The 27,987-nt window shown below is 39.7% G+C and overlaps 1 protein-coding gene across 2 annotated transcripts in view; it reads left to right on the top strand.

The window, feature by feature from the left end:
* nisch (nischarin) overlaps nucleotides 1-27,803 on the top strand; it is a 55,982-nt gene extending 28,179 nt beyond the window's left edge. For both annotated transcript variants that reach the window (XM_088337596.1, XM_088337595.1), the window contains exons 15-26: nucleotides 954-1,018; nucleotides 1,105-1,601; nucleotides 4,845-5,448; nucleotides 11,991-12,175; nucleotides 13,127-13,193; nucleotides 14,140-14,272; nucleotides 16,574-16,724; nucleotides 18,962-19,081; nucleotides 19,349-19,510; nucleotides 20,558-20,748; nucleotides 20,812-20,957; nucleotides 23,556-27,803. In XM_088337596.1, coding sequence (XP_088193722.1) covers nucleotides 954-1,018; nucleotides 1,105-1,601; nucleotides 4,845-5,448; nucleotides 11,991-12,175; nucleotides 13,127-13,193; nucleotides 14,140-14,272; nucleotides 16,574-16,724; nucleotides 18,962-19,081; nucleotides 19,349-19,510; nucleotides 20,558-20,748; nucleotides 20,812-20,957; nucleotides 23,556-23,874 — 2,640 coding nt within the window. In that variant the 3' untranslated portion in view covers nucleotides 23,875-27,803. The remainder of the gene's footprint in view (nucleotides 1-953; nucleotides 1,019-1,104; nucleotides 1,602-4,844; nucleotides 5,449-11,990; nucleotides 12,176-13,126; nucleotides 13,194-14,139; nucleotides 14,273-16,573; nucleotides 16,725-18,961; nucleotides 19,082-19,348; nucleotides 19,511-20,557; nucleotides 20,749-20,811; nucleotides 20,958-23,555) is intronic.
* Nucleotides 27,804-27,987: the final 184 nt, after the last annotated feature.

The raw sequence follows: 27,987 nt of genomic DNA, 5'->3' as shown, positions 1-27,987 counted from the left end.
ACCTCTTTTGTCTCTCTTGCCATAGTCTCAATGAATTTATAGGGTTTTGTTCTAGAACAGATACATGTTAACATTTTTGGTTGCAGCTCGCTCCTCTCTGTAGGGTGAAAGTTTTTTCATGTGTTCATGTCAATTTATCACAGTAGCGGACCAATTTACCTCACAAATGACACATGGCATTGTCCTTTTCTGATACAAAAAAAAAGTATGTGCTGCGCTTTCTGTTTGCTGCTGCCATTATTAGCTTCTGATAAGAGTGCGCACGTAGATTTGTCCCTCCCTTTTGCCATGCAGGCAAGATGCAGCAGCAGACCTTTTAGGAGAGGTGCTAAAAGTGTGCCTGTCAGTCACACAAAAAAGGCATAAACTTAAGTGACCGAGGGCGGTGGGTGAGAGAGGAGGACTGCACTGTATCGATACAGAAGCAGCACTCTAAAGAAATTGGTGAAAGGGTGAATTAAGTACCAAAAAATTTATGATTTAAGAAGGAAAATACATTTTTAAGGTACAGTCGGAGCATAAGTAGCATTTTAGGTTTACCGGTAAACAACTTCCACGAGGCCCAGGAGTTAGACGTTGCGCCGTCTTTCTCTTTCAGCTTTTACGTCACAGTCAAGGTTGAAACTATCAACACAGGCATAGAGCGCCCTCTTGCGGTTTAGTGTGAAAATAACATGTGAAGTGATACACAGTACGGGTAATACAAAATAAAACTCAATGATGTAGTGATAATAATTTTACCTATGGTTCTCACTGGATTATAAGTCCCCCGAACTATGAAACTGCAATTTAGTCTCGAAAATATGGTACTTGCTTTGTATTAATAATATTGATATTTGGATCGATCCGCCCACCCTTGCTGCAAAGAGAGAATATGATTAAAAGATCTGTATTGAAACAATGTTCAAATAAATAAAACCTTCAGATTTATTGTTTGAATGTTTGTGTTGCAGGCACAACTCTCTGCCTCCCACCAATGTGAATGTGTGCACAGCACCTCTGCGATAACAATGCCCTGGTGAGCAAAGAAATCTGACTTTTTTTTTTTTTGGATCTTTTTTTCTTCCACATAATGAGCAATTAACCGTTATGTTTTCCTTGCAGTTGCCTGTGCACCTCCTCTTCGAGTCTCCCTGCAACTTGGTGCCCTCTGCTTGCCTCTGAAATCTCCTCCCTTACCTCTGCCAACCAGCTCTTTATGAGCCTTCTTAAAAAACGCCTCCATGTTGCACTAATGGATCAAAATGAGATTAAGGTAGAAGCTGAGGAAGAAAAGGTGGATGAAGTGGTCAATAAAGAAGTGCGTCCATCCACAGAGGTTTCATCCTGTGTGGAAGGTACACAAGCTGGCAATCTGCATTCCAGGGATGGCTACTTTGAAATGGGACTCAGTAATTCTGTTTTGAACTCGTCGCTGGCTCCTCCCTTGGACCCGCGCGGTGAGGAGCGGGCTGAAGTAAAAATCATCAATGTGCTGTGGTGCTATTGTCTTAAAATTGAGAAAGTGGTGGAGCACAGCGTTATGTGCATGATCTTAACGGAGCATTTTCTGGCCTTGCTACGTCTCTCACATGATGGCAAAGGGACAAATCTGGATGCAGGTAAAAAAAACAACATTTTTTTTCTTTTTTTCAAAAGACGTGCAGTGGTTTTTAATCCTTTTTTAGTTAAAACTATGCACATTTATATGGTTTTATTTTACTTTTGAACCATTCTTATGGTGGAGATGATTTTCACCAGGAAGTAAGATCCAAACCAAGTTCCTCCCAGGATAAGCACCTATTTGCATTCTGCTACAAACACACAATGTCTGAACTATACAAAGGAAAAGCTTATGACATCCATTCATTACCTTCTCCGCTTATCCTCAGTACGGTCGCGAGGGTGCTGGAGCCCATTCCAGCTATCTCCGGGCAGTGGACACCCTAAACCGAGTCACAGGGCACAAAAAAACAGACAACTTACTCGCTCATTCACACCTACTGACAATTTGGACCGGCCAATTAACTTGACTTGCATGTTCTTGGAATGTGGGAGGAAACCGGAGTGCCCGGAGAAAACCCACGCAAGCACGGGGAGAACATGCAAACTCCTCACAGGAATGTTCAATCTCATGACCTCAAAATTGTGCCGTTGATGCGCTAACCACTCAACCACCGTGCTGCCAAGTTTATGACATTTATTTTTTTTCCGATTGACTTTTGACACCTACTTCTTAAAAATGTTTTTCAGATGAGATCCCTTAAAAACTGCTAAATGACAAACTATATAGTCATGAGGTAGAAAATAAAATCACAGCAAATGGTTCGGAGAATGATGGTTGTGCGTTCACATACTATTGACTTTAGATGAGGGCACCCTCTGTATTTGTGAGAAGTGAGGTGGCACTGCATGGAGCAAAAGAACACTAGAATACCCACAGGTGATTGAAGTAAAACACCACTTCGAGTTTTTCTTTTCCCCCCAAATGTTGATTCGCCTGAATATCTCTCCTTAAAAGCCCAGTGTGTAATGTTTGACCCCTAGATAGCACTGTTGTCTAATATTAATAAAAACCAGTACCACAGCAAGCAACAAGAGGCCAGACAAACATGGCGGCGACCTCTAGGTATAGATTCCATTATGTAAAATAAATACAAATTTCTCGACTTATGATTTTTTTGATAAAAATAACTTTTTTTTTTTTTTACAGAATTAAAGTTTTTTGTACCACAAGGAAACAGTAAATATTACACACTGTCCCTTTAATAATTTGATGTTAAGAGACTGGTGCCATTTTCTATTATCCTGTAAATCAAGAGGTGGCTAACTATTTGAAGTTGAGGGCTGCATTGGCTTTTGGTCAAGGGGCCGATCCTTAAGACCTTTCCAATTTTTTTCATTTATAAATAAATATACATGCAAACATTTAAATGTTATATTTATTAATAGTTGTTGTTAAATAGATGAGATTAATCTAATTGGTTTTGAAGCACAATATAATATATTGTGTCCCTATTTTAACCACTAACTTTAATATTTAATTTTGTACTGTGGTTTTAGTTTTTGTTAGTATTTTTGTAGCATTTCTGTCTGAATTAGTATTTTCATAGTTTTATTTCTGTACCATCCTTGTAGTATTTCCATAATATATGTTTTTTAGTACATTTTGTATTTTTCTATGTTACTGTAGTTGTATTTGAGTAGTATTTCTCATGTATCGTAAATTCCGGACTATAGCGCGCACCTGATTATAAGCCGCACCCACCACATTTCAGGAGGAAAACTGATTTTGTACATACACAAGCCGCACCTGTATATTAGCCGCATGCGCCCACATTGAAAAAACGCAATACAAACACGAAATTAACCCATACCCGATACAGTCTAAAAAACTCAGCCGGCAAAATGAACGGAAAATGATGACTTAAGATTTAATGCAGATCTGCAGAGTCCGGGTGCCCGTTGAAAGTAATCCAAGGAAAAAAGTGTATATTTCCAAAGGTAAGGGTGGGAAAAATATCCACTATTGTCGGCCGCGTTTACAAACATGTCTCACTTTTACTCCACTTCCCGTCAGCCCGCGTTTGCCCCGCCCCTTCTTTCTCATTTGCTCGTGCAGAACATATCAGAATAAGTTTCTAAAATTAATACATTACAAAAATATACAGTTGCAAATACATATTATACATGGTTACACATATTTACAAAGAAAGACGGTACAGCGAGAGAGTTTTCAAAGCTTTAGTAATGATATTATAACTTTCATCCCAAACCGTGCCTGAAGGGTAGCAAAACGCTACTAGCAACACGCTCGCAACTCAATAAACAGCTCTGTTAAAAAAACATACCGTACTTGCAGAGAGCACGTTAAACCGTCCTCATCTTCCTCCTTATAACTGACGTCATCAAAGTCGTCTTCCTATCACGCTTGCTGAGTAAAGTTTACGTGCGGTAGCTCTATTTTCTTCTATATCGGACTGCTTGATTGCGTTTAGCTTGAAGAATATATCATGTGCCTTTCTTTTTGCAATTTGCATGATGAGGATATGTCTACGCTAATTAAGTTTGTGCACAAGCTAAAAAGTTGCAGTCTAAATCTTACCTTTTGTACTCGAGCGCTGCTGGCGGCCGTTAGAAAAATTAAATAAATTGTCCGCATCACTGAATAAGCCGCAGGGTTGAAAGTTTGGGAAAAAAGTAGCGGCTTATAGTCCGAAATTTACGGTAATATTTCCGTAGTAGTATTCTTGTGTTAAATTATTGCTGTAGTGGTATTTTCTGTGGTATTTCTTAAGATGTATTATGGTTGTATTTCCATAGTGGTATTTTTATTGTATTTCTGTAGTATTTACATAAAAGTATTTTTTGGGGTATTTATTTAAGATTTTTTTAATATTACCCTGGTTGTATTTTTGTAGTTTTTCTCTAGTAGTATTTTGTATTATTATTACTGTAGAGGTATTTTTGTAGTATTTCTGCAGTATTTTTATTTCCAGCCTGAAATCAAAATATATCCCTGATTTTAAGCATTAAATTTGATATATTTCTTTTTTAGTAATTTCTCTATTTTTGTTTTTTATTAGGAGTACGTTATTTACTACTGGACCGCGGGCTGTAGTTTTCCCACCCATGCTTCGAATAATGAGGTCCTGTACACTTAGTATAATGGTGTTTTTTTACGGCTAGACAGGTTATCGTTTCAATAACATAGGTATAATCATTTAAGCTTATTAGGGTCTCCAGTGTGCCAAAGTAGGTTTATCTAGGACCGTTGTTAACAGGGTTCCCTTGGCAGGTGACCTTAAATGCCAAAAACTTGGAACCATTCCACTAATCTGCTCTTTCTGTGTTTCTGCACAAAGACCAGAGTCCATCGACAGAAGCAGTTGTGTCAAGTCTTAACTTGGACGAGCTTTTACCTTTTCCACAATTCCTACTCTACCTGCATTCCGAGCTTCCTGCCTCCTGTCTGGCCCTTAGGCTCCAGAACAGTGCTGCTCACTATTACTTCTTCTCTGAGGCTCAGGAACTCCAAAAAATAAGGGAAGAGCTGAAAAGACTGACACAAGTCATAGCAGAGCCACCTACAATCCTACCCAGCTCCCTCCTGAACTCTTGGGAAGTAGAGGAATGTGTGGGAGCTCAGGGAGGCTACCTAAGCTTCCTTCTGCCCTTCGCTCCTTCTCCCTCTTCTATCTCACACCAACTCTTGTCAAACAGTGTACCTCACACGGAGGAGCTACCGTCCCTGCTCTTTCTTACCCACCGACACTTATGGATGTTGAAGATGGACTTTGAAAAGATCTCATCGGAGAGCGAGAGGAACTCCACGGGACTTCATCGGGACTTGTGCAAGCTTATCCGCATACCTTTGAGCTCGGTGGTGCTTCATCCCAACCAGAATTATTCTCATGTTGGGAAGACTACTGCCATAAATTCCTGTCTGCACCCTGAACACCCCTGCAGGTAAAAATGGTATACCACAATAGGTGTTATGAGCGTTACTGAGAAAAGTGATTACCGTAATTTCCGCACTATAAGGCGCACTTAAAAGTCTTATTTTTTTTCAAAAGCTGACCATGCGCCTTATAATACAGTGCGCCTTATACATGGATCAATATTAGGTCGCAAAGTCTTCCAACTAATGCAAGCAGCCGCCGACTAGATTTTCCCCGAACGCGAAGTAGTCCTTGGTGTATGCTGGGATTTATATACCGGCGTTTTATTGGCTAACCAATGTGTCAATCATCATTTGAATCGATCACTATTGGCCAAAGTTATTCGGAGGTAAGGGGGGCGAATCCTTTTTATCATTTACAGGCTCGCATAGACTAAAGGGGCAAAACAAACCCTGCAATTGGCCAAAAAAGATGTCAAGTCAAGTCATTTTATTTTTGTATAGCCCTAAATCACAAAGCGTCTCAACAGGTTATTACACTATATTACACAGACTATTTTTCAGATTATTATTATACATTCCCCTGCTCTGGGGCCGACGAGAAGAGTAGGTTATTCATATGCTATAGAGTAGAAGTGAGTTTTAAGCTTAGATTAAAAAAATTCCACTGAGGTTGCAGATCGGATCTCAGGGGGAAGAGCATTCCACAGCACCGGTGCCCGGACGGAGAATGCTCTCGAACCAGCAGAACACTTCTTTGCTCTTGGGATCACCTGTCAATCATCAGTTGAATCGATCACTATTGGCTAAAGTTATTCGGAGGTAAAGGGGGGGATCCTTTTTATCATTTACAGGCTCGCATAGGCTAAAGGGGCAAAACAAAGCCTGCAATTGGCCGAAAAAGATGTGTCCATCATCATTTGAATCGATCACTATTGGCTAAAGTTATTTGAAGGTAAGGGGGCGGATCCTTTTTATCATTTACAGGCTCGCATAGGGTAAAGGGGCAAAACAAAGCCTGCAATTGGCCGAAAAAGATGAATGTGAATAGCCTTTGTGGTTGTCTACGGCATAGAGGAAACATGTTTTACCATTCTGTATTTGTAAATATTTTACTCTCCTGGAGTTACTACACTCACAGATATAAGAGGACCATGGTTGCACATTATTATTGAACGCAACGACTTCGGTCAGCTACTCCGGCTATATATTTTCCCAGTATCTTGTTTCAGAGTGATCTAGTTTCTGTGATGGGTCTTATTTTAGATTAAACTCAATTCCAAGTGTTTATTGTCATATGCACAGTAAAGTTGCGAGCGAAACAGAAAATAGAAACTAAGGAATGGTTGGCATTTCTTGAATCCCAAGACTTTAACCTTCCAAATGATATTTGGAACGATGCATTTGAGTGACATCGTACGGACACCGCATCCGCACGTGTCTTTGACACGTATTTGCTTCTTTGCAAGCTTTCGGAATGTTAAGGGGGTAATAAGTTTGACTAAAATATCTGACTGTTTTGTCGACGTTCCCATTGTAGCGCCTTATAATCCGGTGCGCCTTATGTATGGAAGATATAGGACCAAATACTTTTTTTGGGGGGGTGCGTCCTATAACCCGGTGCGCCCTATAGTGTGGAAAATGCGGCAGTTAATGTTACTAATTACTTCATTTAAAAAGTAATCCCGTTATACCCCGGATTACTGACACACAAAAGTAGCGCCTTGCTCTGAGTTACAAATTACTTGATCTACCGTAAATTCCGGAATATAGAGTGCACCTGATTATAAGCTGCACCCAACCCAACACATTTTAAGAGTACCGTATTTTCCGCACTATAAGGCGCACCGGGTGATAGGGCGCTACAATGGGAACGTCGACAAAACAGTCAGATAGTTCAGTCAAACTTATTACCCTCTTAACATTCCCAAAGCTTGCAAAGACGCAAATACGTGTCGAGAACACGTGCGGATGCGTTGTCCGTACGATGTCACTCAAATGCATCGTTCCATCATTCGGATGGTTAAAGTCTTGGGATTCAAGAAATGCCACACATTCCTTAGTTTCTATTTTCTTTTTCGCTCGCAACTTTAGTTTACATATGACAATAAACACTTGGAATTGAGTTGTATTTAAAAATAGACACTCCATTCCATCCATTATCTGCACCGCTTATCACAGATACATCGAGTTCAGTCTGAAACAAGATACAGGGACAATATAAAACCCGGAGTAGCTCACCGAAGTCATTGTGTTCATAATAATGTGCAGCCAATGTGCTCTTATATCCGTGAGTGCAGTAAATCCAGGAGAATAAAATAATTACAAATACAGAATAGAAAAAAATGCTTTCTGTGTGCCGTCAGCCACGTGCTATACGCATTCATCTTTTTCGGCCAATTGCAGGCTTTGTTTTGGCGTCTAAGCCAATGCCAGCCTGTAAATGATAAAAAGGATCCGCCTCTTGACCTCCGAATAACTTTAGCCAATAGCGATCGATTCAACTGATGATTGACACGTCTTTTTGGGCCAATTGCAGGCTTTGTTTTGCCGTTCAAGCCAATAGCAGCCTGTAAATGATAAAAAGGATCCGCCCCTTGACCTCCGAATAACTTTAGCCAATAGTGATCGATTCAAATGATGATTGACACATTGGTTAGCCAATGAAACGCCGGTAAATAAATCCCAGCATACACCGCGTACTACTTGGCGTTCGGGGGAAAATCTAGTTGGCGGCTGCAAGTTAGTTGGAAAACTTAAAGTTGATCCATAAATAAGGCGCACTGTATTATAAGGCGCATGGTCAGCTTTTGAAAAAAATAAAGGCTTTTAGGTGCGCCTTATAGTGCGGAAAATACGGTAAAACCGATTTTGTACTTACACAAACCGCACCTCTTTATAAGTTGCATGCGCCCACATTGAAAAAAATGTAACACAAACACAAATTAACCCAAACCTGACTTTAAGTCCCGCGATTGAAACTGAATGTCCTTCATAAAAGTATACAGTCCAAAAATCACAGCCGGCAAAATGAACGGAAAATGATACCGGTACTTAAGGTTTGATGCAGACCTGCAGAGTCCGGGTCCGGTTGAAAGTAATCCAAGGAAAAAAGTGTATATTTCCAAAGGTAAGGGTGGGAAAAATGTATATCCACTATTGTCCGCCGAGTCCACAAACAGGTCTCACCTTTACCCCACTTCCCGTCAACCCGCCTTTGTTCCGCCCCTTCTTTTTCATTCGCCCGTGCAAAACATATCAGAATAAGTGTCTAAAATAAATACATTAAAAAAATATACAGTTGCGATTACATGGTTACACATATTTACAAAGAAAGACGGTACACCGAGAGAGTTTTCAAAGCTTGAATAATAATAATAATATAACTTTCATCCCAAACGGTGCCTGTGACAGGGCAGTTAACGGTAGCAACATGCTAGCAACACGCTCGCAACACAGTAAACGGGTCTTTTAAAAAAACATACCGTACTTGTAAAAATAACGGTAAATCGCCCTCATCTTCCTCCTTAGAACTGAAGCCATCAAATTTGTCTTCCACAGTGTCGGAAATAAACTTTGCCATATAGACGCCGTCCCACGCTCCCTTATTCCAAAACACGCTAGCAACACGCTCGCTCCTTCTTTATCGGACTGCTCGATTGCTTTTAGCTTGAAAGCTGCGTCATGTGCCTTTCTTTTTGCATTTTGCATGATGAGGGTATGTTTACGCTAATTTAATTTATGCACAAGCCAAGAAGTTGCAGTCTTCCTCGGCGCATATATTCCACCGGTCTAAATCTTACCTTTTGTACTTGAGCGTAGCTGGCGGCCGTTAGAAAAATTACATAAATTGGCCGCATCACTGAATAAGCCGCAGAGTAGCGGCTTATAGTCCGGAATTTACGGTACTCACATTAAAGCCCACATAAAACTGCTTAAAAATAGCCACGTACCGTATTTTTACGACCATAGCGCACACAGTGTTAAAAGATGCAGTTTCCGTAGCTGGTTCTATTTCTGTATTTAACACTACACTAGTCGCACACCATGATAGGGCGTGGAATCCCACTGACTGCAGCTGCGTTTCACAAAATACAAACATAAATACAAGTGTGCATATTTAGAAATACAACGGAAGCAAAACTGTGTTCTGTTGTGCTTTTTTAAAGTGTTGATTACAAACTAAAACACACGAACAAACTAAATCTTTCAAAAACAGTTTGGCACTCGCATATTTTACCAGGAATCCATATCAAACAAAACCGTCAAAATCTTTGTCCTTCGTTCATGACCAGAGCCAGCTACACTAAATCTCCATTAAAAGGTTCACTTTATTCACCTTCATAGTCACTTTCTAAAAGCCCGAACAACAATTCTGGCAGATAGGTTAGACCAAGCATCGACGATCAATTATTTTCTTTGTAAAACCCAGGAAGTTTCTGTGCACTGTAGTACTGGTCTGAGTGGAAAAATGACACCGTTTCATGAAACAAAAACACCAAGACTAAATCAATAACTTTCAAATTGCAACATACGCTAGGGTGTTAGCCTCCAAATTGCATTGCGTGTAACGCTGGGGTGTCAAATTCATTTTAAATCGGGGGTCATACGATAGAACAAACATTCTCTCGGGGACCGGACTAAAAGATTAGAGATAAAGAAAAAGAGAAAGAGAGGGCAAGAAAAAGAGGGTTTGGGACAAAGAGAGAAAGAGAGAAGAGAGACCTGAACGTGAGGAACAAATGAGATAAAAAGAGGTGTTGTGAAAAAGAAAGAAAGAAATCCAATGAAAAATAGAGAGAAGGAAATAAAAGAAAAGGAGAGAAAGAGGGAAAGCAAAAGAGAAAGAGAAAAAAAGAGAATAGGAAGAGAGCCAAATAAGGTAAAAAAAACAGAGAGAGAGAGACATAGTTTTTCACTTATGTAATCCTCCCGTCGCCCCTTAAGACGGTGCATATTCTCAAAGTGACTATAAAGTCCTTGGTGAATATTTCATACGGCCTTATCAGAGCTTCATATAAGTCAAAAAAAGGCGACAAAAAACTCGCACTATGCATGTCAATGTACATTATTTGGAACTTGAAGTGTGATAACTCAGTCATCTATGAATATTTTTGGACTTCGAAGTACTCAAATCTTTCAGTGGCATCATGCCTTTTTTTAACATATATTTAACTTATTTATTTATCATTGCAACAAACATGGAACAACCCAGTTTCTTTGTCCCACTGGTTCTTTCTAGATTTGTCTTTTGACTTGTACATTCTAGCTAAAACACCAAGTTTTAAAAACATTTTTAAAAACTAAGTATTCACAGAGTTGCTGTGCCGTGATCGCAGTCCAGCTCATGATCGTTTTAGTCATTGCTACTATGTGGTCAATAATTTCCTCAGTAAAAAATCAAAATTAATTGGTGCTGCTGATGCAAAGTTGGCCTGGGTTCTGGCAGTGTCAGAGGCACAAAGTGGCCAGCCAATTCATGTGATAGAGACTACATGATTTTTTTCATTTTTGGATCGCCAAATGTTTTGTGCTCTCAAGCCTTCTTCCACACCATCTTACACATTCTCCTCACCCAGATCCTTCTCCATATCTTGTTCCTCCACATCACCCGGTTCATCGTCGTCAGAAACCTATTACATTTGTCTTCCTTGTACTAGGCAATCAGGTTTAAAATCCTCCTCAGAATAGTTAAAGGTGTCAAAGGAAAAAAAAATCTTCCTGTTCTGATTTTCCCTCCATGACCAAATGCACAGCTTCATCGGCTGAGTATTTCCTTTCCATCCTGCCGAAGTCGGTGTTGGCAGGCAATAGTCGCTGGGTTGAGTCGGCCCCCTATTGACGTTGTACCAAAGAGGTCACGATCCACTTGGATTCAAACAGCTGACTAATAATAGATGAGAATGGAACATTTTTCTATTTAAATTGTTTACCTTTTCCACTAATCCCACTAATCAATCAGTTGTTTATATTTGAAGCAGATCAGGGTGAACACAAGTGCTTTAGCTGTGCCAAGAGGCACACACGCAATTGAAATTCACGAAACTTGATTTTGAAACAACAAGGTGGAAAGCACGAGAAATGTTCACGTGCGACATGCACCATGGAGTGCAATACCTGTGCCATGGGGGCTGCAGTCAGTGGGTTGCAGACAATATTATTATGCTTTCTCATTATTATTATATCTGGACTTTGGCGCCACTCAACATTTTTTTTTTACTTTGCTTACAATTGGCTCCACGGCACTAAAGAGAAAAATAACAAAATCCCGGCATTTAAATACACCAGGTTTATGATAAGTCAAAGATAATTAAATATAATTGATATTTATATGTACAAATAATGTACATAGCACGCCTTGTGTAAAGTATATGGTTGGCTCCTAAGTTCATAAATCACAGCACAATGCCGTTATGAATATCTACATGTTCTCACAAACTGGGAAATTTGAGATTCTAAGTGTATTTCAATGCTCTCCCTTTGATTGAATATACAAAAAAGCATTAATATGTACTTATGTCCCTGCATGCCACAAGGGTTATCAAACCCCTTTCATGATACTGTTAGGCTGTGAATATAAGAGAGTTCACTATTTTTGTGGCATGTCCAGATTGAGCCACACAGCAGTGCTACTGCTTCCTGGTGGAAGCCTGCTCCTGCTCTTCCCACTGGCCCAGGATAAGAATGCCTTCTTCAAAGATCTGAGGCAGCAGAGACAGGCTCTGGAAGGGCTGAAGATGCTGGCGTTGCCCCTCCCATGCAGATCCTGCCAGCAGCGAGAAGAAACCACCCAAGGTGATGATTATAAACATTCTTCAGTTTTGATTTTCTCCATTCATTGTTTTTCCAGAAGAAAAAAGATACTTTTAAAATAATTTGTCATTTGTCAAATTGAACCATGTATTTTATTAGGTACTTTGTTAATGAATACAGATTAAAGCATAATAAAATACTTTATTTCCCGGACTATAAGGCACACCTAAACACCCCAAATTGGCCAGAAATGTGAAAGTGAGACTTGTGACCTAGTGCGCCTCATATACTGGAAAATACTGGTGGATGCATTTGAAAATTCTTACAGTATTTATTCGTGTGCATTATTACATGAGGTATTACGGTATAGTACCGTATTTGTGCAATGATGGATCAATCCTAAAACATTGCTGACCGCAATCGCAAAACATTGTATGCAGCGGTAATCAGGGGGTGGGGTGTGAGCGCCAAATTCTAACTAGTAGAACACCAATGATGTAGATAATACACAGAAGGCATAAGCTATTATCTCATTATTACACTATTTTTTGTCAAGATGAAAGTCGTTCTGAAAGCTATAAATAAACGTTAAGTCTGATTCATTATGAAATAAACCTTACGAGTTGTTTACCCTCGTTGTGCGTTTTTGCTTTAATTTCTATCTTTCAGGACAACCTTCTGTTTTTTCCATTCGCTGACATTTGTCTCTGGCACCACGTGTAAAAATAATGTAATGATAAGCTAAAATCAAATGCCTTTTTTATGTCATCTGTATCACTTGTGTTCTAGGGGTTACGTTTCGGCGCTCTCACCACTGCGACCCGGGTTCAATTCATTTAGCGTACAATGTATATCAAATTTGCTCATCGACTGATCAATCGTTGCACTAATATAAATAGTAATTTTATAAAATCCTCAATGGTTCTTTTAACGGTTACTATTATATCATCTGTTGGATATGTTTATTAATAGTCCACCTGACCATGTTCTTAGGTCACAAGGTGAATGATGCAGACCAGTGCTGTTGTAACAGTAGCAAAAGATCAGACAGTAACAGCAGGTAAGGCACTTCACCAAATTTTGGTTTAGTTACATTTTTAATCACTTTGCTGTATTAGTAATAGGAGAACTTTGGTCATTCTTGTAAATATTGCCTATCTGTCCTAATATACTTTTTTATTTTATTTTTCTTTAATTACATGTTTATCCTGGAGTGCCATATTTAATTTTGTTATGAACAATATACATTATATTATACCGTAAATGTTTTATGCTTCTGATACTAAATACAGGCAATGATGTAACCTGGGGGTTATCTGGTGGATAGAGTGGCAAATTGTTTTGGGGAAAAAAATAGATTTGGGAGAAATAAAATGCAAGGGAATTGGCCCCAATTTCAAGTCCCGCCTATCTAATTAGCGCAAAGGTAACGGCCATATCGAACTCGGGCCCCACAAACATTAAACACTCATATCTAATATCTAATTGACTCCATTTCATGTCATTGAACGCCACGACTAAAAAACACATAGGTACAAGTGCTATCTTCTAGTGCAGTGTTTTTTCAACCCTTCAAGGCATGTTTTTTTACATTTGAAAAATTTTGCGGCACACCACTTACCAAAAATGTTATAAAATGACACTGAACAGTATGTTTAATTGCAATATAATGTATAACACCCCCAGTTTTTACAGCACAGACACTTGACAATGACATATTTGCAGAAAATGATTCATAAATGTTTTATATATTTTTTTTATTTTAAAAGTTGACATTGGATAATTTCTCACAGCACACCTGACGATCTCTCACGGCAAATTAGTGTGTCGCGGCGCAGTGATTGAAAATCACTGCTCGAGTGCATGTGTGTGACTTCACTCTTATTTGGTTTTACAGAACCACTGTTTCTTGTGTCTTTATTCACTAATGGAGTGCTACGTTTATTAGAATAATTTAGGGCAAATGTTTCTTAAATCTTCCTTCTTTCTCATCAATCTCTTCACAGCTTTCCTCATCTATGGCCAGAAGAGAACCAGCCATCGCCCCACCTCACACTGGGTCTCTCCCTAAGCCTGAAGCTCTTGGCTGGCCTTGATAGGAAGCAGCTGCTGACATATTTCCAGAGATACATCGCAATGGTAAGACACCCTCTCTGGACCTTTATTTCAGTCACCTTTCAGTCAGTGCAACCGCATGTGTTTGTTGTTCACCATTCTTAACTTTTTATATTTCTGTCGACCTACCTGTCAGTAAGGCTGTCACAAATATGACATTCGTCTACTCGCTAATTCAAGAATTGTTTTCACATTCGCAATTTCAGTCTTATTTTCTTTTCAGCTGAAATGATTGAATGTCGACGTGCAGTGACGCACGCGTAGAAGCAGACAACACTGTGTTTGGTCATGACGGCAGGTCAATTTTTAGGTTCAAAACCACACACCACTTCGGTATTTTCTACACATATTGGGTTTACACCGAACGACAGCCCTAAGCCCCAAAATACAGAAGAGGCGGTCTTGCAAACTTTGTCTCAAGAAGGTGCCAGTAAAAGGAGCAAACACAACCAATCTCAAGCAGCATTCAGAGTCCAGGCACCAGGTACAATTTGACGAGCTAGTTGGCAAAGGAAGAATGCCAAACAATCCAGGGGTTGCAGCTTGTTAATTGGTTTAACAATATATTCGTCAATCGTGATTATTTTTGTGACAATTGTCTCCGGGAATTTCTGAACGGACAGCCATGCACGTCAGTTTTTTGTTTTTGGTTAGATTATTTTGGGGGGGGGAACCAAGCCGCCAATCTCGTGGTTTTATTAAACAAAACTCACATGTGCATTTTCCCCTCATACTCATACTTCTAATATGCCTGAAAATTATTCCAAAGCATTTTCCAATAGAAAAGTACAGTGGTACCTCTTCATATGAGCCCCTCTTCAGGTGGAATTTTCGATACCGGAGTATTTTTCTTACCAAATCTTGCTTGCTTTGCGAAACAAAATTCAGTTCACGAGCATTGCAAGGGACAGCTCGAGACAACTCACCACTCACCGCCACCATTTCAGTCCAGTTTGCGCTTGCCCCTTCCCTCAGTTACCTGATTCTGCGACCCTGTTTATACTTGTAGAGTACCTGTATTCCGCTGAAATTTTCTTTTGGTAGCATTTCTTTAATTGCGTTTTATAGCATCTCCTTTTTGTGACCTTAGCCATTAGTTCCGTAAAGAAAAACTGTAAGGCATCTGAAAAAAAGAGAATGTTGACAGTTGAAACGAAGCAAGAAATAATAAAAAAAAAAACACGAGTGTGGTGTTTGTCTGAGTGATCGTTTTAAGGAACGCAATCAGAAAGCTGCGAGTGACGATCACAAAGCCGCGGGAGAACTTATGCAGTGCTTCGCTACAATAATTTCCAGAGGAGGTTTTATTCCTGTAGCAAAAAGAACAGCAAAGAGGACAAACCAGAAAGAAGAATAACGAGGTGCTGGTGAAGTGGGAGGAAGTTGCTGCTTTCGTTAAAAAAACATTCACAAAAAGTGGCAACTGGTCATGTGACAGCTCTCTTTTGATGACACTTGCCTCATCTCATTCGCTAACATTTTAAGGCATACTTATCTGCTGGATATGAGTTATTTTTGTTGTTGTTGTCTTTCCCCAAAAGACCAGTAGAAAGTTATAGTGTTCCAAGTCCAGCTAAAAGGGAAAAGAAAGTGATGAATAAAAACTGAAACAAGCAAAAAATAATAATTATTCTGTAGAAAAAAGTTGTGTTCATGTCTTTTTAGAGTACAGTAACTTTGATTCTAAGTGTACAGCAAATGATTACGTATCATCAAAAGTCGTGCGTCATCACTCCTCCCCACTTTTGCACGACCACGCACCTTCATTACAGTGTCTCCCTCATAATAAACTCACATTTTATTTTGTTAATATTATCTTGTTTTTATCTTTAAACACTGTTTGAATGTGTTTTTAGTGATGAGGTAGATGGGTTTTATAGCTATTCAGGTTTCACTTTGATCCTTTCAGAGGTCGGGAATGGGCCATTTAGTTTTTAAAAATTTCATGTCGGGAAAATGTGCTCGTTACACTAGTAATTCGAGCTACGATCACGATCCTGGAATGAATTAAGGTCGTATGCAGAGAGAGTTACCACTGTTTTTTTTAATTTGATATTCTAGACTTATGCTTTTATTATTTGATGTGTTAAGCTAAGTTTAGCTTGGGTTGTAAATATAAATAATTTGTGATTCAATATAACACTGGCCATTTATTTTTGCGTTCAATATTTTACATGTTCAAAATAATGAACAATTTTTGAATCACGCTCACTTGAATCATTACCTGTTCAATCAATTTAATTGGGCATTTCAGTATCTGTAGATCACTGAAGTAAATCAAGGAAAATGTTAAATCAAACGTTCATGTTTTTAATGTTTTTCAAGTCAGAGCAAGAAGAAGTGCAGCAAGTCTTGTGGCTGTCTGCAGTCCTCTACACTGCACCAGAGGCAGAACTGGTCTGCTGCCTTTTGCTCTCCACCAGCAGCATCTACTTCCTCTTGGAAGACTCTGCTGCTTCTCACTGCTGCCTTGCAGGTATTATTGTCTGGGGTGGGAATCTTTGAGTTCCTCACAATTCAAAATTGAGTATGACTCATGGGGTAAGATTCCGATCATGAAACAATGATTTAACTGTTTTTTAATGTTTTATCTCTCACTGAGATGAATAAACATATGGTTTTTAATGACTGTGCATTTGCAACAAAACAAATCAGCCATTGAATTCATTTCCATTATAGTTTATGCTAACTGTAAACTAACAAAATAGCACACAAAAACTAATTTAAGTTTAAATGACTACTTCAGTATCTTCAGCTTAAATAGTGTTTTGTGGCTTTAATTTTGAAGCGTTTTCCGGAGTTTTTGAATGCCATTTTTTTATGTTCTACGCATCACAGAATGAAGCTAAAGCATGTTTAAACATCTGCAAAGACTATGCTTTATTATTCATTTACTATTTGATCTGGTGCAAACCTTCAGTTTCCATTCACATATGATAAAAAGTGCAGTTACACTTACAAAATGACTCTCTTAAGAGAGATGTCTGCACACAAGGTCCTGGTGAGTGCAACCTTTATGTTGTCGTGTCCAGGACTTCTATTTTAAGTAAAATGACATCTGCTTGCAACGCCTTCCTGCGCTTGCGCACCTTCTGCTGGTGAGCCGCTGGACTTTTGATCAACGAATATGTGTCTGTACGATGTCACTAAAATCTGTCATGCCTCATATCATTGGGAAGCTTAACACTTGGGATTTGAGGTATCCATCCATCCATTATCTGCACCGCTTATCCTCAGTAGGGTCGCATGGGTTCTGGAGCCCATCCTAGCTATCTCCAGGCAGTAGGCAGGGGACACCCTGAACTGGTTGCCAGCCAGTCGCAGGGCACACAGAGACAGACAAGTCACTTGCTCATACACACCTTGGACCGGCCAATTAACCTAGCATGCATTTTTTGGGAATGTGGGACTAAACTGGAGTTCCCGGAGGAAACCCATGCAAGCACAGGGAGAACATGCAAACTCCACACAGGAAGGTTTGATCTCTCGACCTCAGAACTATGCCGCACACGGGCTAACCACTGCGCTGGCGTGCTGCCTGGATTTGAGATATGACATTTTCAAAATGTACTTATCACAGAAACATCACGATGAGTCAAAAACTCGATACCCCAAAACTATGAAGCCGACGTAACTCACCATTACGTTCCCTGGCCGTCTACAACATCTTTAGTTCGTGAAAATGACTTGGTGACATCAAGGCTAATCCATAGAATCCAACCATGTAAAGTATTTACTCCAAAACACATGATAATGCCGACAGATGAAAAAGGATCCGCTTTAAAAATTTCTGCTTTGTTGGACGTTGCTTTTTGTAATCCGTTTGTTCCGCGTCAATATTTCCCTTAAAAAATAAACAGAATCGTAAAATTATTTCCAATATGGTAGCTGGCTTTCCCCTTTCGATTGAAACCTTTTCCATAATGATGGTCTGTCCATGCTAGTTTTATTCATGCACAAAGCGCAAGTTACATTAAACTTGTGTGTTTCTCGACACATATATTCCATGTGTCTCACTCTTACTTTTACCGCTCAAGCGCCCCTGGCGGATGTTAGAAAAAATCTATTTATTAGCCGCATCATTGCATAAGCCGCAGGGCTGTAAGCTTGGGAAAAAAGTAACGGCTTATAGTCTGGATATTATGGTAATAATCAGTTTTTTTATATTATTTGACATATTTCAAGAATCAAAATTTGTTAATGAATCCATTCAGATTTGTTCACGTAAGAATGGCAATGCATATAAGAATCTGACTTTTCCCCCCACCCTTAATAATATGTCCCAACATCAAGAACTATGTACAAATAAATACATAAAAAACTCATTATTTTTGTAAAATATTATTTGGAATGCCACAGGAAGTAGCCACAATTTACAAATGCGATTTTTTTTCCCTTCCACTGTCGTGATAAAAAATATCTTATCTCTAAAATTAGTTTTTGTTTCCTCAGTATTTAAATCGTCCTTCAATAGTTAATTTAATTTAATAGTTATTTAAAGAGCACAGTAACAGTTTTCTAAATTTGTCGATTAGAGATGCACAAAAAAAATCTGTAAAAAATCCCCCAAAGTAAAAAACGAACCAAAATAAGTCCTTTCTAATGAACAGTGTTCTGATGACGTCTGAGAGAAATTATCCCCAATGTTCATTTCACTGAGAAAAAAACCCTGTGCCTTCATTTAACATCTTGTATATCTATCTTGTCTATCAGAAATGGATGTGAGTACTTCTTCCGACTCAAATATGTGCCTTTGCTGCTGCCTGACCATCCGACTCTCCGATCTGCTTTCTGTCAATGTTGGATTGTTTGACCAGTACTTCAGACTTGTAGGTCAGTGTTTGACGTCTTGTATATTGCACTCTTTTTACCTGACCCTCTCCTTTTTTAAATCGTCCGCCAGTTTGTTCTTTGAAAATCTGATCACTTATTCATAACCAATCTATCAATAATACTGTGGTTATTTGATTAGGTTTTTATGTAGACAGTATAGTTTGTGCCCATTTTTCTCCATACAAACAGTGCTGAGTCTCCCCTAGTGATGCTCATCTCTTATTTTCCTGTGTCCCTCTCAAAAAAATCAAATTTTTGGCTTTGCAGGCTGTTCGGCTGAGCACATCATTTGCTGCTTGAGCAGGGACAGTTACGGGACAGGCGTCTTCCTTCAAGAGCTGATGTCTGCGCTCAGTCTGCAGCAGAAACTCCCTGCTGCGGAGCCCTCGGAGCAGGACTTCTACTCGCAGTTTACCAGCACTAGCTCAGGTGACGCATCATTATCACAGCTAATCAGTACTTCATAATGATATGTGTGATATATTTTTGATTGGATGAAATTAACAACCAACCAACCAAGCAGATTGCAAAATTCTTCTTCCAGGACAATACAGGGATGGGAAAAACTTTGAAATAATAGCCACAATGAGTTCTAAAATTGTACTGTATGTGCTAAAAATGTCATTCAGTCTTGTCATTTTTTTTTAATATATGTACAAATGCCTTTGTTCAAATTATACTTATACCTTTAGACTATACCTTAAATTGTAAATATATTTGAATAATATCACACCAGAAAAAGCAGAGAAAACATGATTTTCTCAGGTTTATGATCAAAATAGGTGGATGGAAGAATGTAATTCAGAAATATATATCTCTAAAATAGTTCATTGTATTACAATGAACTATTTTAGAGATATATAACCGATCTATCAATAATACAACAATGTAAAGCTTTGACCATGATTTGATTAGCATTTTAAAGCTAATTTCTTATACTTTTCATTGATGCCAAATACCCAAATTTTGATATTTGCCTCACTGTCTCATTTTGGTAGATCAGGTAACATATGTCATTTGCAGTCGAAGGTGACTGCGCTTCATTGTTACTCAGAAAGGATTCTTCATTCTCATTGAGCTGGTGCACAATATTCACCCTTTCCTTGATAGTATTGCTTGTGTAACCATTTTTCTCAGAATTTCTTGCAAATCTTCATAAAATCCATAAGAAGCTGTTGTTCAGGGGCCGTAAAAGACTGGACACCTGTTCAAAATTCTGAGGCTGGATCACTTCCATCCGAGTTATTAAAAATACAATCTCGCCAGATGTACCAACCCTGCAAAACGCTTATGAGTTATGTGTTATGTGGTCCCTCTGTCGTGTCCTTGGCCGACCCGCTATCAAACCACCGACGGTCTGGTACCCGTCCGCGTCCTGGTGTTTGCAGACCACAGCTTTACCCCATTTCATGATCTCAAGATAGTTTGAAAAATATATTTTGTCTATACTTTATTCTCAACTCTGCCCCTTTGCAGGCAAGATGCACAACTACGAGCTGGTCCACAGCAGCAAGGTGAAGTTCATCTATCCCAGCGAGGAGGAAATGGGAGACTTGACCTTTATCGTGGCTGAAAGGAAAAACCTCGCCAGTGTAGCACCTTTGTCTTCCTCATCTTTGTCATCCTCACGATCCTTCAACGTGCTGCTGTACCTTCTGGTTTTTCAGGTGTACAATCAATTTAAATTGTCCCTAGTTCCCCAAAAACTCAATACTCTATCTACTTAACAGGTGCAACTTGACAAAGGCCCGGCTGGTGACAGATCTGCTCTCCTCCAGCCCCGGACGCTGATACTGACCAGCACGGATGTCTTCCTATTAGATGAGGACTACGTCAGCTATCCTCTTCCAGACTTTGCCAAGGAGCCACCGTCCAGGTGATTTTTTCTCTGCTTTGTTGCCCCGCGTCTGCAACTGACTGACATTAAAGGCAGAGGTAAGATCGGGCCTAAAAAATACGGCCAGACCAGACCCAGGCCCACAGGTGTTGAAGCCCAACCCAGCCCAAACCCGACCAATTAACTTGATTTTCAAGACAAAGCTCAGAGCAAACGCGAAATTTAATTTTAGTTTGTGAAGGTTCGGGAGACGGAGAGGTGATTTATGATAATGAATTAAAGCTGGTCTAACAAAATCTAAGTTAAACATGGCTGGGTAAACATTTAAATGTTTATATTTCTGTGTCTGCAGCAACCAACAATATTCCTCCATTGCTGTATTTGTTTTAAGAATTGACAAGAAAATTTTAAGGCTGTCCTTCATTTTAATGGGTTAGAATCTGGCCATGAACCACGACAGTAGTATGTCCTTAAGAATGTAGTGCGGCTCTTTAAGATAGAGAGAGGCAGACAAAGAAGAACAATGACAGCTGGATAATTCACTGACATAAAGGAGTTCTTTAAAATGTTTTTTGCTTTTTTTCAATAAATGCATTTTTTTTTCTCCAATTTTTTTTTAGTATTTACACATAGTTTCAGTATACATTTTTCTAAATATATATTTACTTTTGAAAAGTCACTGAGAGAGAAGTCTGGCCTGACCTGAGCGTAATGATTGACATTTTAGGCCTGATCCGTGCATAACATTTACATATACAGTGAGACCTCGCTACTTCGCGGTTCGACGTTCGCGGATTCAGAGCTTCGCGGTCTGTAATGGTTAAAAAAAAAAAAAAAATTCTTAAGGGGCGTCGCTACTTGCGGGAATCCCCCTCGGCCGACGACCCTAGCACGGCACGCCGTTCTCGTTTCCCGGTGTTGTTCCCAAATCCGACTCCCGTACAGAATCCTCCCCCCCTCGCGTGAACGTGCATTCTGCTGCGCTTCCGACAAAAGCGATCGTATTCTATATAATACGCTTATTTAAACCATAAAGCGAGCTAATTAAAATAATTGGGCGATCTTAGTCTATATAATGCGTTTATTTAAACAATAAAGCGCGATCGTATTCTACAAAATGCGTTTGTTTACGCGGATGAAAAAGTCACCAAAGTCACGTCTCCCGCTCGGGCCGCGATGGCTCTACATGGCGCTACACAGCCCTCGATATGGGGGGGAAGGGGTAGGGGGGGGCCCATGGGGGTTAGGGGGCGGTGAAGCGGAAGCCGCGTGAACCCAGCAGTGGCAGGCGTGGGCTACCAGTACACTCAGTACGGCCAGAGTAAGTCGAGAGCCTTCCCGGCTGAGCATGGTGCTCGTGGCGCACGTTAAAGCTCGTGTTTGCTGACGGTACTCAAAGACTATTATGCATTACGGCGGTGAAGCAGAAGCTGCACCAAAACCGCGCGCCGGTGTTGTGCCCAAATCCGACTCTCGTACAAATTCTGCGCTTCAGACAGGCCGGCCTCCGCGCGGAGAGCCCGACCCGCTCTGCTTGTCGCGGTGTCTTGCGTACCGCGCCCGAAAGTACCCGCGCCGCGGGTTAGGGGCTCGCTCGCGAATAATAAGGATTTTTTTTTTTTTTTAAGTGGCGTTGCTACTTCGCAGATTTTCAGTTTTTGCGGGTGGTCTTGGTCCCCACTAACCGCGATAACCGAGGTCTTACTGTATTCCATTGGTATATTCCAATTCTTTTCCAAGATAATGTATTTTGAAGACAGTCAGTCTTGTGTTTTACCTCCTAAGCTCTGACGTCATGTGAAGCACCCTTGCAAGCCAGTCACCATATTGGTTTACATGTTAATTAGTCAAATAGGTTTTGAGTGTTTTAAACCAGGTTTTGGTTGTTTTGAAGAGAATGCCCGGGCATGGTGCAGGTGGGTGAAGGAATGGTAAAACAAATGGCGAGCAGCCTTGTTCCTTTGTTGTACCATTACTGCATCCACCTGCAATACAACACCTAGGCATTCGCCACAAAAACGCATTGGAACTTCACTTAACCATCCATCCATTATCGGCACCGCTTATCCTCAGTAGGGTCGCGGGGGTGCTGGAGCCCCTCCCGTCTGTCTTCAGCAAGTGGGCAGGGCATACCCTGAACTGGTTGCAAGCCAGTTGCAGAGCACACAGAGACAGACAACTCACTCTCACATTCACACATAGGGACAATTTGGACTGGCCAATTAACCTATCATGCATATTTTTGGAATGTGGGAGGAAACCGGAGTGCCCGGAGGAAACTCACGCAAGCCCAGGGAGAACATTCAAACTCCACACAGAAAGGTTTGATCTCATGACCACAGAACTTTGCCGCACATGCGCTAACCACTGTGCTGCCGTGCTGCACCCTCGTAACCTCTTTGACTAATGAACACTATGGCAACTGGCTTGCTAGGGTGCTGGTGTTTTTCCGATTATGTCACAGCTCAGTCACGCTGTCTACAAAATAGATTATCTTGGAAAATAATTGGAATATACCGATGAAATATATATTGATTTTATGCGAAAATCTTGTACTGATACCTCGCATTTTGCATGTTTAATAATTTGCGAATACATTTAAGATCTTAGTTCTGATTGGTGGTCCCTCTCCTGCAGAGAACGTTACCAGCTCCGGGAAGCCCGGCGGATCCGCGACCTGGACCGGGTTCTGCTCGGCTACCAGACGTATCCTCAGGCCCTCACATTGGTGTTTGACGACCTGCCTGGTCCGGACCTGCTGTGCCACCTCACCATGGACCACTTTGGCACAGAAGGGGAGCAGACCTTGCCGCCTCGCTGCGGAGGTGCCGAGGGCGAGGTGCAGTGGTGCGTTTATGTGCCTGGAGCCGACGGCCGTGAAAGACTCATCTCCCTTTTGGCTCGCCAGTGGGAGGCGCTCTGCAGCCGAGAGCTTCCAATAGAGCTCACAGGCTGAATGGAGAATGAAGAAGATTCTGTAATGGGAACAGTGCCGCCTTCAGTAAGGCGCTGGTTTACAAATGAGAATTCGTCCAAAAAGGAGCGTATTGCCTTGGATTTGGAGGCTTGGGGTCTGTAGCACTATTCACACGGATACCGTCGTTGGAAATGGACACTTTTGTGGTTTTTATTAACACCTCCCTGTGAAAAAAATGCAAAGAACTAACCCAACATAGTGGTCTTTTTAAGATATTTTATTCTATAGCCATTAGAGATGTGGAGAGAATATGAGGGTAACCGTTTTTGCACAGCAAGTCACGTGATTTTTTTACTTAAATCTCAAAGTGAAGAAAAAACCCTGAAGGGACATTTAGTGTTCAAATACCATGATGTTCCTTCAGGCCTTTTCTTTACTGTATTGTATTATTTAGTGCAGTGGTTTCCATTGTGGTGCCCACTGGCACCTAAGTAGCCCACGGACTTGTTCTGAAAATAACTCGCCAGTGATGGCTTATAGCGATTTTCCAGGAAGTTTGATTTCTAACTGGCTTGAGAAATCATGCCCACTGTCTTTAAAAACAATGTTTTAGTGGTTGACTCGGCTTATTTTAACTCTTTTTTTAATAATTGCAACCTGGTAAAAGTATAACAACATTGTAACAATATATGTTGCTATTTTAGGAATGCATTTTAAACTGGTAGCCCATTACGCTAATCAATAACAAAAAAATTAACTCTCAGGATCATGGGGTTGGCGACCAATAGTGTATTGCAACCGAAAAGGAATGCTACAAAGCACAGTGAAGATTACAAACTGCGGAGATTCAAAGTGATAAAAAAGCTGTATTTTTACCCAGCTGTTGACAAGGTTTTTGGTTGTTGGTGGTACCCATAGCAGCAAGATGACGGACAATCATGTCACCTCGTACTTGGTGAGCCTCATGTTTAAAAAAAAAGTGTCATATTACAAAAGTACTACTGCACAAATAATACTAAAATAAAACTACAGTAAAGCTACAGAAATACTACAGAACTACAACAAAAATACTACGAAACTACAGTAATACTACAAATTTAAATATCAAACGGAGTTGCCTAAAACGGGGACCTATTTGTATGATTATGCTTTACTTGTGATAATTTCAAAACCAATGTGATGAGTCTAATCTATTTCAACAGAAATGTAACACTTAGATATCTGTGTGTATAAATGAAACAATTTGATAGTTCTCCAGGATTGGGCCCTTTGGCTAAATTTTTAACCCAATGTGTTCCCCAACTTTAAATAGTTGCCCACCCTTGCCTTTGAGTAGTATTTTTCTTCTCTTTTTTTATGAATGTTTCTAATGCTTGATCAAAATTTGTACTTTAAGTTTTCAAGGTTTTAAAGCTGCTTTGTATCAGGCAACACGTGCACTCTTTTGAGCTGTGATTTGTACCTTTTTCTATTTTTCATCCACGCGTGTTTGCCACATCCTACTTCCTGCTTTGTCTTTCAGTGGTAGGGGGAGGGTTCTACAAGAAAAATATTTCAGAAAAATGGAAATTGCAGGAGGAACAAAAGAATTGCACTGCCCTTTTACGATCTTGCATCCTCCATTTAATGAATGAAGGACTCCCTGACTAGCACAATTAGTGCGGTAAAATACAGCACAGAATAGTGATAGAGTTCTTTATTTTCTGTAAGGCAATTACAAAAACAAAAATGTTTTACATTCTAGATTGGTTTTAACTCAACTGAAATATTGCAAGTCTTTAATTACCTTAAAGGTGGTGTATGTAACTTTAAAATATTCTACATTCAGATGCCATCTTCTGGCTGAAATAATCATTGCAGCTCCATTTGTTGTGCGTGTACGTATGTGTCTCAGAAGCGCCCGAATACACTTCCTTTTTTTTTTCATCCCTTTATTGCTGCCATTTGGACTATTTGAAACGGTCGTTTTACTACTTTCACCATTTTCATCTTGAAATAAAAGAAAACCACAAGTATGCATGTGAAATCACTCTCCTCCCCCACATGCCCCCCGCCATCTTTCTCCAGAGTATTGCGCCCTGTGGCCAGAACACTGAGCATATAAGTAAGATAAAAGCAGATAGGCGCTGTGGGAAAAACATATGTTTTCAGTAAAGGCTCTTTGAACTCATTGGGCATTGTTACCACATACTTAACAGAGAAAATCTTCAATTTTAAACTAGGGACACCTCAAATTACGCACTCCTCCTTTAATATTTCTGATCATAGTTTACAGCCTCCTACAAGTGTCAAAGTCGAGTTTTTTAAGCCGTATGCGGCCCACGAGAAACAGGGTTCAGGCAGGTGCTTGAAATCCTCAAATGCTTGAAATTTGATGTCGCATTTTCGAGGATTATAAAGTGCTTGAACCTTAGGTAAAGTGCTTTTAAATGCTTGAAATGATTGCCATTTTTGACAAGTCTGCTTAAAAATGATGCCTACTGCTCTTTGCCCTGGCATTTAGTTTGTACGGCATTGTCCTTTGAAGGGTCATTCTCCCCCAGGGGTGCACACAAGAGGACAGCTGCACACAGCTACACTTAAACAAGGCACTGTGAAATTTGCATTAGTGCAAGGATTTTGTATCGATTATGGACATTTATCATAGGCCATGCTAAAAATGAAGCTAGCGTTTCCCTGTGGTAAATTGTATTGTGAAGATGTAAGCGACATATTACTATTACGACTCATCATTTTTACCCAACACCTAGATTGAGACATACATCTCAAAAACAAATATATTGGCTATTTACTCAAGATCTAAAAATCACATGTCTTGATTAAAATTGAAAATTACGTGTGTAAATCGCAGTTATAGTTGTGAGTCTACAAAATAAATATTCACACCGGATTTCTTATCGTACTGGAAAAATTGGAAAACTGGCTTCTATAGTCCTTAAAAATTGCTCCAATTTGGCCATCATTATTGTGTACGAAGCCTGTAAATAGATTTATTTAATCAAATAAAAAAAATCTTGATTTTTAAGCACTAAATTTCACATTATTCATTGAAAAATTCCAAAGGGACACTGGAGGACAAAAATGGTACCAAAATATTTTTTATTAGTAGTACCGGTACTTCATTTCAGATTGTATATTGTATCACATTTTTACCGTTGTCATTTGGTAGGCCGGAATTAATAGCCTGACGGGCAGTATGTGGCTCTTGAGACATAGTTTGCCCACCACTGGTTTACAGCTTACTAGTAGACATTTTCATATTTTGGGATGGGTGGTATTTGGGTTTTCTTCTTAATCAGCAACATTAAAAAAATAAAACACTTGCAATATTTCAGTTGATGTGTAATGACTCCAGAATGTTTGACGTGTGTGTGTTTTTTTAATCGCATTGCAGAAAAAAAATACATTTATCACAATATTCAAACTTTCTGAGACACTATTGCAGACCGAGCAGTTTCCATGATTCCAAAGTTTAACCAAAAACAACATTGTATGGTGGAGTTTTTTTACTTTTAAACATTGTATCCATAAACCTGAACATTTTGTTCTTTGCACTTTTAAGAGTTTGTGAAGATAAAGTAACTGTTACATGACCCAGCCACATTATCAGAAACACACCCAGGAAGATGTTAGCTATTATTTGCCTTTACAAAAATAAGGCCAATTTTTTTTTTTGGTTGTTTCCCCTGTTAGACTGTATGTCCAGTGTGTGCAATTTGGTATTCTGAATTATATGTTTTTAATTTTGTACATATGCTTTGTGTATTATAACCTTTTTTTAAATGTATATCCATTCTGCTATTATATATTGTTTTTTATGTCTTACTCTCAGACTCAGTGTTTCACTTCTAAGAGAAAAATATAAATAAAAGCAAAATCCATCACGACTTTATGGGTTATGTTATAATTATCACTGTTATTTTACTGGCAAATTTATGGATGTATATAAATAAAGTCATTTAAATACACGTTTATACCTTTATTCATTCTCCAACCGCTTATCCTCATTAGAGTTGCGGGGTCTCATTCCTCCCTGCTGTTTGGCGGGGGCCAAGGCACACCATGTACAGGTTGCCCACCAATCAGGGTCTGTGAAATCTCTTTTTCAGCAAACTAAAATGGGGGATTTTGAACATTTTTAGTTGAGAATTA

This window comes from Urocampus carinirostris, chromosome 6 (genome assembly GCF_059441175.1).
Source record: "Urocampus carinirostris isolate Australia breed hairy pipefish chromosome 6, RoL_Ucar_1.0, whole genome shotgun sequence".
NCBI classification, from domain to species: domain Eukaryota; kingdom Metazoa; phylum Chordata; class Actinopteri; order Syngnathiformes; family Syngnathidae; genus Urocampus; species Urocampus carinirostris.
The sequence above is the reverse complement of the archived record's forward strand: the minus strand, read 5'-3'. Positions and strand labels throughout refer to the sequence as shown.